The sequence below is a fragment of the Terrapene carolina genome, unplaced genomic scaffold (assembly GCF_002925995.2).
Source record: "Terrapene carolina triunguis isolate 2854851 unplaced genomic scaffold, T_m_triunguis-2.0 Scaffold58, whole genome shotgun sequence".
Classification (NCBI taxonomy): Eukaryota; Metazoa; Chordata; order Testudines; family Emydidae; genus Terrapene; species Terrapene triunguis.
The window spans coordinates 94,677,930-94,689,935 of NW_020664409.1; the positions used below are offsets into that span (position 1 = coordinate 94,677,930).

The 12,006-nt window shown below is 40.6% G+C and overlaps 1 protein-coding gene across 1 annotated transcript in view; it reads left to right on the forward strand.

Annotated features, from left to right (window-relative positions):
- Positions 1 to 12,006, forward strand: part of NSMCE2 (NSE2 (MMS21) homolog, SMC5-SMC6 complex SUMO ligase) — a 171,532-nt gene that overhangs the window by 1,808 nt on the left and 157,718 nt on the right. Inside the window, exon 2 of the mRNA XM_024192589.2 lies at positions 1,615 to 1,761. Coding sequence (XP_024048357.1) covers positions 1,629 to 1,761 — 133 coding nt within the window. The 5' untranslated portion in view covers positions 1,615 to 1,628. The remainder of the gene's footprint in view (positions 1 to 1,614; positions 1,762 to 12,006) is intronic.

A 12,006-nucleotide genomic window follows, 5' to 3' on the forward strand; every position in this document is an offset into this window, starting at 1 on the left:
GCCCCTGGCCAATAGCCGCTGCTCTCCGGTTGCCCAGCTCTGAAGGCAGCACAGAAATAAGGGTGGCAATAACGTGACCCCCTAAAATAACCTTGCGACCCCCCTGCAACTCTCTTTTGGGTCAAGACCCCCAATTTGAGAAACACTGGTCTCCCCTGTGAAATCTGTATAGTGTAGGGTAAAAGCACACAAAAGACCAGATTTCATGAAAGGAGATCTCAGATTTCATGGTCTGTGATGTGTTTTTCATGGCCGTAAATTTGGTAGGGCCCTGCAGATGACACAAAAATTGGGGAACTGGGAAACCATTAGAAAAGGGATAGATAATAAGTAAGGATATGATTTTGTCATGGAGGTCACAGGTTCCGTGACTTTAATGGACCTCCGAGACGTCTTCGGCTTTGGCAGGGCTGGAGCAGCTCTCAGCCACCCCTGCCCTCCTGGTGGGGCTTGGACTGTCCGGTTCCCCTCCCCTATGGACAGGTCATGGGCTTCCGTGAATTTTTGTTTATTGCCTGGTTTCAGAGTAGCAGCTGTGTTAGTCTGTATCCGCAAAAAGAACAGGAGTACTTGTCTCTAAGGTTCCACAAGTACTCCTGTTTATTGCCTGTGATCTGTCTGTGACTTTGATGAAAAATTTCTGTGACAAAATCTTACCCTTAATAATAAGAAAAAAATATCATAATGCTTCTATATAAATCCATGGCATACCCACAACTTGAATACTGCATGCAGATCTGGTCGCCCCATCTCAAAAAAGATATATTAGAATTGGAAAAGGTACAAAAAAGGACAATAAAAATGATTAGGGGTATGGAACAGCTTCCGTATGAGGCGAGATTAAAAAGACTGGAGCTTTTCAGGTTGGAAAACAGACGACTAAAATATAGACGAGCAATGGAGCATAACTGTAGGAGCAAGCAATCCCATTACAGGTGGGAAAAGTCACTTAGGAGCTTATGTGGCAGCCAATGTACCAACAGAGGGAAGGCAGCGAAAGAGCTAGGCTGCTGGTGGTAGAGCTGCAGTAACTATGGCAATGCAAATAAAGAAGTTCATTGGGTGGCAAAAACTTGATATTACTCTTGTGTGACTCTATCAGCAGCCACAATGTGCTACTGGCACTGACTGTTAATTTTGTGAACTTTTTGGTAATATAGACACATCACTCTTTTTCAGTGTAGGAATTGGGTAATTTTACTGGTGAATACATTCTTGGGACAGAGTCGTGTCCTTTGTTTGATGGTCTCTATATAAGTGACAATTGTTGGTTTGTTTCTTCTGAGGGCTGCCTGTTTGTCAAAACAGCCCTTATAATCAGTGGGCATTTTACCTTCAGTGAAACAGTGTGCATGAGAATGTGAAAGCCACAAGCCACTTTCTGCAGTGTAGTGCTGTTCGGCATTGCACCGTAGATGTTTGGTATACCTGGGGTGAAATTCTGGCTCTACTGGAGTCAATTACAAAGCTTCCAATGACTTCAGTGGGGCCAGGATTTCACCCTCGCTCTTCAACATGTAATCAGAGCTGTTGGGACTCTCAGTTGGTTATTTGTACTTCTATTTCTTTTTCCAAACACTTTATCTCTAAAACCCCTTTTCTGTTATTTCCAAGGTAATTATTTCAAGATGCCTGGGGGTTCAGTGATTTCGTTCAACTGTGTGGATTCTTCTCTATCGTCTCTGAAAAACTGCCAGTCATACATAAACACTGGGATGGATATTGCTACTAATGTTGCTCTTGATCTTGTGGAAAATCGCAGTAAGTAATTGTTTTGAGTACATGATCTTGTTTATTATCACCTTTGAACCTTATAGACAGTCCTAAGCATGCATATGTGGGCCTGGAAGCACTACAAATCCACCTTCTTTACAGAGAGTAGCAGCTTCTCCTGTCCGGTCTACTTTAGGGGGGTATCATTTAAATCACATCCCTGTCTTGAAAGATAAATTGAATGGAAATATAAATAGCAAGAAAATAATGCTCTAGTTTCTTGTACCACTGAAGGCCAATTATATATCAGTGTTCACTATTCTGCAGCTTTGCAGAAGATTTAGCAGTGCAGAAAATGGGAAGGAGACGGATCCAAAACATCCTAAACTGATTAAAAAATGACTCTTAGTTCTAATGTAGCTCCTTTGTTTTTGTTCTAATATTTTCAAAAGTGACTATTGATTTTGGGTGCTCAACTTATTGCACATTTAAGAGGCCTCGTTTTCACAAAATGCTGAGCTCCCACTTCTCGAAGGTGCCTCATGCTAGGCATCCAAAAATGGAGGTACCCGAAATCCCTAGTTACTTCTGAAAATCTTGACCTTCATGTTTTCTAATGTCAGATGCATGCAAATCTGCTTTTCAAGGGGAAAGTAAAATGTGAGATCCCTTATTCCTACCACCACTCAGTCAACTTTTCCTGTGCTGTTACTGACCACAGCCAGGATCTGGATTATATTCATTACAGGGCTGCCTAAAATGAGTGTTCTCAAATAGTCTTGGAGAAACAATAGCTCTACAAGAAGTCAGAAGGTTGCTTTTCCTTCCAGGATGTACCACAGCGGCTTTATCTCCAAACAGTCAAAAATTCAAATAATAATAATGAATGAATCTATCTTTTAATAAGAATGGAGACTGAAAATCCCGTGACAACAACAACAAAAAGAATATTCATGGCATATCTAATCTGACATTCAACAACAACTAGACTGGATAGGCATCAGTTGGGTTTAGTTACAATGAAGAACAACTTTCTGTTTCTAGAGAGTTACCTTTCTCCCCTCTGACCCTTTCAACCAGCCACCATGTCAGAGACAATGGACAGGATTCTTAGCTGTGTACCATTCCCATTACCTTGGCAGTGCAAAGGAAGCAGAAAGCTGGCTTAAACAGACAGTAAGGGGTTCCCCTTGCATATGGGAATCCGTGGCTGGAGTAAAACTGGTATAACCAGCCCTATATTCCCCTGCTCCTCGTGTCACCCCATCTCTCCCCATCTTAGGGGCATGCTGGGGTATGAGTGAATGTGCCAGAGAGCATGGCGTTCCAGCAATCCCAGACACTCAGAATGACCCCTAGTAGTCCGTTATTGCCAGCATAAGTTAAAACAGCCCTGAGGCTCCACAATGTGAAATATGAATGGGAAAATGGGAAATGACTGCCTAGGAAGGAGTACTGTGGAAAGGGATCTGGGGATTATAGTGGACCACAAGCTAAATATGAGTCAACAGTGTAACGCTGCAAAAAAAGTGAACATCATTCTGGGATGTATTCGCAGGAGTGTTGTAAGTAAGACACAAGAAGTAATTATTCCGCTCTACTCCACGCTGATTAGGCCTCAACTGGAGTATTGTGTGTGTCCAGTTCTGGGTGCCACATTTCAGGAAAGATGTGGACAAATTGGAAAAAGTCCAGAGAAGAGCAACAAAAATGATTAAAAGTCTAGAAAACATGACCTATGAGGGAAGATTGAAAAAATTGGATTTGTTTAGTCTGGAAAAGAGCAGACCGAGAAGGGACATAACAACCTTTTATGTACTTGAAAACTGTTACAAGGAGAAGGAAGAAGAATTGTTCTTAACCTCTGAGGATAGGACAAGAATCAGTGGGCTTAAATTGCTGCAAGGGAGGTTTAGTTTGGACATTAGGAAAAACTTCCTAACTGTCAGGGTGGTTAAGCACTGGAATAAATTGCCTAGGGAGGTTGTGGAATCTCCATCATTGGAGATTTTTAAGAGCAGGTTAGACAAATACTTGTCAGGAATGGTCTGGATAATACTTGGTCCTGCCATGCGTGCAGGGGACTGGACTAGATGGTCCCTTCCAGTCCTATGATTCTATGATTATGAATTATATGTAACACTCTGGGCTGGGACTCCGGAGTTCTACTCCTGGCTCTGCCACTGGCCTGGTGTGTGATCTTGGGCAAGTCATGTTAATTCTGTGTGCTGCAGCTTCCTCATCTGTGACATGGGGCTGTTGACACTGACCTCCTTTGTAAAATGCTTTGAGATCTACAGATGAAAAGTTCTGTATAAGAGCTAGGTATTATTATCATTAACCCTGATCTATCACACAAGGCCATTTACATGATGAAAATATAACATGGTTACTGTTAATTTAGCTTACGATACACCCGTGCAAGTATTTTCTGTGCATTTCATTCCTGACTTGAGGTCATTTTCTGCAGACTTGAATGCAATGGTAAGATGTTCAGTTGCATTAATATTTCACTTAAAGATTGTGGAATGGTTTGTTGGGCTGAAGATCACTCTGAAAGGTTCAGGGGAAGATGTGGGATGTGGTGAAGGGCAGAGTTAAATTTCCAAGTGTATTATTAAGGGAAGTGTGCTTCTCCTCTGTTGGGTCAGAATAGGGCACGTTCCAATGAACAAAGGATCTTGAAAGACAGCTTTTTCCCCCTTTTTGATTGACATCTATATAAATATAAAATGAACAAGTGTGTAGCCGAGTTCCCCTTGGCTACAGTATCAAAAAGTCAAATTGAAGAAGAAAATAAAATTAATTTCCAATGTAACAGTACTACTGGGAAGTGCTATTTCTCGGAGAATAATTTATGCCCTTAGAGCTCCTACCTGTACTTTCTGCTCTCAGAACTTGGTGTGACTATGGAAGTCAACTTGTTCAGTAGTGTGTTAATTCTTTGCTGAAGTTGCAGCTTGGGTAGGCTTTGAATTTTATGCACCTCAGAGAAGTAACAAATGTAATAAACTATTCTGGACCTTGTTTGGACAATAAATTGTGCTATTCTATGTAGCCAGCATTGTTTCATGCATAAAAGGGATGTTTTATTGAAACAGTCTTTTTTGTTAGAGCTGAGTTGGTTTAGTAAGTTTTATTTCCTATATTGAAAAAATAGTTTCAGTCCCCTCTGATTCTTCCCAACCAAGCAGAAGTGTGTGTGTGCATGTGTGTGTTTGGTTTTATTAGAACATCTTGTTTTGATGTTGACAGCAGTTTGGTTTTTAGGAATAGCACGCATGTACCAAAGGCCAAGTACTATCCTGAGATACATGAGAGTAAGCTGTCAGTTTGTTTCAACAGGGCATTGCATTGCGCGTTGTGTCCGAGTGCAGAATTTGATATATGAAGGGTGTTTGGTGCTGAAGGGTGCTGACAACTTTCAGGAATAAAATGCTTTTACGGGCCTGCCTCTGCAAATACTTACCACCAGGCACACTGTTTATACTATACCCAGTACTGTTTTTTGAACCGGGCACTAAAACAATAACACATACTGACTTCTAATTTCACAGCAATAAGTGCATTATAACTAGTTTAAGACATTAATGCTAGGGACGTACTGGGCATATTTTCTATAGAAGTATGACTGTTGTTACTTTGAGTTCATGGTGTGTGTGTATTTTTGTTTGTTTGTTTTTTTAAAGATAAAGCAGTGATTTGCAAAAGAACATGGGAACAAGCATATGTTTCCAACTCCAGAGCGTGTTAGCAATCTTAAAAGTGTAAATTGTCTTTGATGGATCTAAAAATGCTTTTATCCTATGCCAGTCTTGAGCATTTCCTCCTCCCCCAACCAAGTAGTGTCAATTACTGCAGATTAACATCCTGAACTATTTCTTTTTTACATATGTTAGTTGCATTTGCAGTGTTCTCCCTCCTTTCCCCACGGAATGTCGGAAACCAGACAGCTTTGTCCCTTTTTCTATTTTCCTTTTTTTCTTTTCTCATGAATGGAAGTTGTGAAACAGCTGTAATGTCAATGTTCAAGTGGAGTAAAAAACAAACAAACAAACAAAAAATAACTTGCCAGGGGGAAGGAGTGGGCAAGGTGTAAGCAATATTGTTACAAAATAAAATGGAAAGAAACCAGCCCTTCCCCATGCCTCTGTGATGGCCCTCACCTCTGACCTGCCATAGCTTTTTGGAAAAAATCCATACAAAGAATAAAGAGCTTTTCCAGGTTGGATATGGGAGCTATGGTAACCACACTACATGAAGTGGAGTTAGCAGCTATATAAATAGATAGTAGTGACCTTATTTTGAATGAAATGGGAGTGTAACTGTTTGTTGGATCAAGAAAGCTGCTGATAGGAAAAGGTGCCAGACTAGGGAGTATGAGCTGACAGCACATTCAACAGATTGTACTAATCTTAATAGTACTTTGTTTTTGACTGTCTTCAGAGGACCTCAAGCACTTCACAAATTTAGCCTCACAACTCCCCTGTGAGGTAGATAAGAGATGTAGGAATTACTTATTCCACCACTGAAATGAAGCCATTGTTTGGGTGCATCATGGCTGTTGCTTAACAACACACAATAACTACACAACAATTTAAGGTAGAAAACAAAGTAAAGTACCATGTCCGATTGGAACAACAGAAGACATTCTAGATAGGTAGAGTGTAGTTACCTGAGTTCGGAATTTCAGCCAGGACAGCAGTGCTTGCTCTTATAATAGGATGCCCTGTTTCTTTCATGACCATGAGCGGTCAGAGCTTTGGTTTGACGTCTCATCTGAAGGATGGCACCAGAGCAATACAGAGCTGTCTAATCCCATATTGTGGTATCACTTCGATATTGATTTAAAGGGGAGGTTGCCACCTGCTGAATTGAAATTGTTACTTCCCCATAGCACCTACATTTCCTTTTAGGTATCTCTCATCCAAATACTGACCTAGCCCACCTCTGCTTAGCTTGTGAGATATAACAGGTTCATGGGACAAGGGAACATGGCTGCTGGTCAGCACAAATATTGGGCTAAGGTGCCATAGTTTACTTTATTCCCTCTGAGGCTCTTTGCAAAATCTGTCTTTAAGATTCTTCAGTACAGTCTCCTTAATAACAAACACTTTGCGCTGTTCAGAATTAACTGGTATGGGGCTGTAACCTTACAAGGACACATGCTTGAGGGTTTTAGGCTAGACATTTTGAGTTCTTGTAACCTCTTTGCACATGTAAGTTCCATACCAAAGTTTTGTCCATCTTTATCCATCTTTTATTCTCCGCTAAGTCTTTCACAAATTGAAGTAGCCTGATTGGTCACTGGATTCCAGTGAGGGTGTTTTCCATTGTTATATAGCCTTTTTTTATATCTCTTACAATATATAACTTTATTGAAATTTAAGCACAGTACACACTGCACTATATATTGGAATGCGCAATCTGGGAAAGAGAGAGGGCCAGATTCACTGGCATAAATTGGAGCAGTTCCTTTGAAGCTATGGTGATATACACTTGCTGATAATCTGGCCCCATATGCAGGGAAGGATGATCTTGTGTACAGGAAAAGTGTGATTTAGAAGATCTATTTCTGTATAACCTTTGGAAAGTTCACTTTACTTTTCTGTGATTCAGTTACCTTATCTGCGGAATAGAATAATATTTCAGCTTCATCACATGTGTATTGTGAGCAGAGTCTTCCCCAGGAACTGAAATTAGAGGGGGTGTTTGAATTTGAGGGGGGGATAGGGTGACCAGATGTTCCGACTTATAGGGACAGTCCCGATTTTTGGGTCTTTTTCTTATATAGGCTCCTATTACCCCCACCCCCGTCCCGATTTTTCACATTTGCTGTCTGGTCACCCTATGGGGGGAAGTTAGAAAATGACTAAACTGGCAACACTGCAATGATGTAACTAGTTGACACTGCATGTAGCTGGGCGGGGCGGATGGGGGAGTTTAGGAGGGTGTACACGGGAAATCCCTGATTGTGAGGAGTAAGACCTCAATCCTGCAAAGACACCAGCTTCACTTGACTGGTTCTGTTGGGCTAAGTGGAACTAGGAACTACGCACAGTTTAAAGTTAAGCATGTGCGTAGCTCTTTGTAGGTTTGAGCCTAATTTTTTAACATTTGTGAATCACTTTGGGAATCTCAGTGGAAGATACTTTGTATTTCTTTAGTATCATTATTTATTATGTTATAGTAAAGAGCTCTGCGTACACCCAGTAGACAGAAGGAAAAGAATAATAGTATCAAAACAACATATAAAATCTTCATGAGCCATTCAAGGATTTTAACATTCAGGATTACAGATTCTGAATCTTTTTTCCGTGGTGCATCTGAGCATCGCTTTGCTTTCCTGCTGCACTCTGGGAGCGCTTCATCAAGCTATGTCCATGAGGACTCCCAAGCCTGTTTCCTCTGAGAAGCCCACAGTTTCTGAGTCCATCTGATACATTAGATGTTTAGACTGATATTGGCAATGAGAATTACATCAGCCATGTAAAATTTCATTAGCCATTCTGCTGCTCAGTCCCCCAGTGTATTTAAATCCATCTGAACTTTCTTTCAATTCTACATAAATGTTTACTGAGAGAAACAACTCACTCTTATTAATTATTCAGGGCATTTATTGCCATTTATGAATGTTGTGTGGTGCCTAACGAATGGGGCACTGAGCCTGATTAGAGCTACTCTAACATGAGTAAAGAATAATACTAAAGTACCTGATTTTGCAAACCTTCTGCTTATGTGAATAGCACCATTGACTTCAGCGAAGCTGCTTCTGTGATTAAAGACTACTCGCGCGTGTGTGTGTTGGCAGGTTTGGTCTCATAGCACTGGCAATGTCCTTGATGTTGTTAAACAGAAAAAATAGACAGTCACTGTCAGCTAGTTCAGACAACATATTTAGACTTGTAAAAGTAAGTTTCCATCAAATTGAATATTAAAAGGACACATCACTTTGAAATCTTGTGTGTGAGAGTTAAAAGTAGTGTCAAGCTCTACACCCATCCCTGATCCTCCTGCCAATTTTTATTGTTCAAAAGTCACATTTTCCTCTCTTTTGTTTTTTAATGCTCTTTTTGCTCTTCTGTTGCTGTATAAAAGACCCACACAAACACAACGGAAAACTACGTATAGTTAATTCCACTGGTTTCAGAGTAGCAGCCGTGTTAGTCTGTATCCGCAAAAAGAACAGGAGTACTTGTGGCACCTTAGAGACTAACAAATTTATTAGAGCATAAGCTTTCGTGGGCTACAACCCACTTCTTCGGATGTATATAGAGTGAAACTATATATATGTTTCACTCTATATGCATCCGAAGAAGTGGGTTGTAGCCCACGAAAGCTTATGCTCTAATAAATTTGTTAGTCTCTAAGGTGCCACAAGTACTCCTGTTCTTAATTCCACTGTTTCCTCTGTACAGTCATAGTGCTGTCATATGGACTCTAGCTTCAGTCCAGCGAAACATTTAAGCATGTGCTAAATTTTAAGCTTCCATTGAAGATAGTGGACCACTCAAGCATTTAAAGTTGAGCACATATTCAAGTGCTTGGCTCGATTGGGGCCTTAGTAGGCAAAGTATCTGGAAGTGAAATTTGCCAGAAACTAATTATGAATAAGCATGAAGCCAACTAGTCTATGGTATTTTCATTGCTTTGGCTCAGTGCTATGCAAATGTAAACTCCATAAAACTTACACACACCTATTTCCATCTTAATAATGTAATATGTTTTGAGTATGCAGTGTTGTTGTAGCTAGGTCAGTCCCAGGATGTTAGAGAGACAAAGTGCGTAAGGTAATACCTTTTATTGGACCAACTTCTGTTGGTGAAAGAGACAAGCTTTCGAGCTACACGGAGCAGACCTGAGGAAGAGCTCTGGATAGCTCGAAAGCTTGTCTCTTTCACCAGTAGAAATTGGTTCAATAAAATATATTACATCACCAACCTTGTCTCTCTAATATGTTTGAGTATCAGATGAAGAAGCTTACTTTTTTAAATAATGGGTCTAGATTCTTCCGTCATTTATGTCCGCATAAATCTAGAATAATTCTGTTCACGTAAACTGATTTACTTTGCGTTTTACCAGTGTAATTGAAAGCAGAATTTGCTTCATTTTTTTTACTTCACATTGTCTTAACACTGGTCCCAATTATATGAACTACTGTTAACCTCTCTGCACTCTGAGAAGATACTGTTCCCTACAACTATTGCTTAACTGCTGTTTCCTGTTTCTTAACAATTTTTCCTTAAACTCAGCATGTTCATATGTAGGTAGAAAGCACTGTAGCACATCTACATGAAATATTTGCAGACTAGATCAGGTTCTCTGATATGTTAAAATCAATTTAGGTCACTCCACTGGTGCAAACCTGCCTTAAACCTTGATCAAGCACCTTGATAATGGTGTACTGTAATCGGCCGGACTTGGGTCTGCATATTGTGAGACGGGTCTATACCCAGCTGTGCCAACTCTCTTACCTCACTGAAGGAAATATGCTTGTCTGACTCCCAAGGTGAGGGTCGGAGGCCTTGCTCAATAATAAGGGCTGTGAAGTACACAGAATTACTAACAGCCATCAGAACAGCTGAGACTAGAATTCTTGGTCTACTCTTGGCTTCCAACCCAGCATTTCATCCCTTAGACCAATGGTTCTCGGGCCGCTTGCTGCCCAATCAGCACACAGCTGCGGCCCATGTGACATTCTCAGAGACATACACAGAGTATAGATTTTGTATACATGCGGCCCACATAACACAGAGAGAGCTGCATATGTGGCCCACAATGGTAAATAGGTTGAGAATCACTGTTTTAGACTAAAGGGGCAGCTGTTCCTGCCATATTACATCTGGAGCTTAAGCTGTGTGATGCTGGGGAACATGCTCAGTGCAGATAGGTCAGTGCAGATAAAATGTTTGGAGATTTTAGCAGCAAGTCTCTAAACAGCTCCACTGAGCATTTGTAAATGGAGATTTCATCACCTGACCAAATCTAGATGGAATTTCATGGGGACAGCAAAAGGCACCTCCGGAAGCTCTAGGACTCTCCTCCTGCCAAATGCCATATTCCTGCCCCAAAATGTGAAAGAACTAGAAGTCTTCAAAAAACAGTGGGATAAAATACTAAACAAAAAACTGTTATGAAAAATTCTGTTTTTCCCTAAACGTGTTCTTGGAAATGACTCAACCATTTGTGCTGTAACTTTCCAAAAAATTCATCCTGAAGCACAAACCCGTGGCAAATTTCAGCCCAAATTATTAAAGTTTGGCAAAGTTACAAACAACTGAAAACAGGAGCTAACAATGGGAAGTGATAGGCATGCTTAACTGTAGGTATTGCTGCCAGTTCTGCCTATAATTAAAGTGTCAAGATTAATGTTTTTTTTAACTGTTGCTGCTCCACCATGATCATGTACTGTCCACCATCATGTGAATAAACCCCCCACACTTTGATTTATAAATAAATAAGGTCATTGTGTGTAGCTGAAAATCAGGAATGTCCTTTTTTTCAGTCCCTCTTGGATTTACAGAAATAATGTTTTTTGTCAGCTTCAACAGTCTGACCACTTGTAGGAGCTGCCAGCCATCTGAGCTAGTGAAATTGACAGCAAACTTGCACTATCATCTTCTGCAGTTGGCTACTGGTCAGCTGAATCAGGGCAATCCTCTCTGTCAATAGCTGGGCTTGTGAAAATATTTTTGTTGTTGCTTTCCAGGTCCTAAAGGACTTTCTGGCTCACCACTATGTACAAGCTTGTGAGTGTTCCAGAATGTTAGTGGAACGATTCTTTGGCATACACCCAAGACTTAACTGGCCTGGACAGCTCTGGCTCTCCCTGCTTTTCCACTCTGCCAGTAATGCCTACCTCTATCGTCGCACCCCACCCCATTTGTCTTTCTCCCACAGTGTCCTTGTGATTTCCCTCATGTTTCAAACGGCATCTTTCCCAAGGATGTTTTAAATGTGGATTTAGATTTAGATGCAAGTCCAATTGGCTTTTTTTTTTGTAAGAACACGTGGCTTTCCTTCATTGCCATTTGAACGTGATGTTGGAAGGGGGCTATTTCAAATGTCACTGGCCCTTTTGGTGGCCTTTCTGGGGCTCTGCAATGTCACTTGTTTTAAATGTCTTTTGCTCTGTAAGAAGCAGAGCCCAATGCATGCGAAATGGGAATGGTGACCACCTGTACCTCTGAACGCAGATAATTTTTCTTTTTCTAATTTCTAATTTTCTTTTTCTAATTTGTTTTTTTTTTAATTGGAAATTCAAATTGATTGTTCCTACAACACCTATAACAT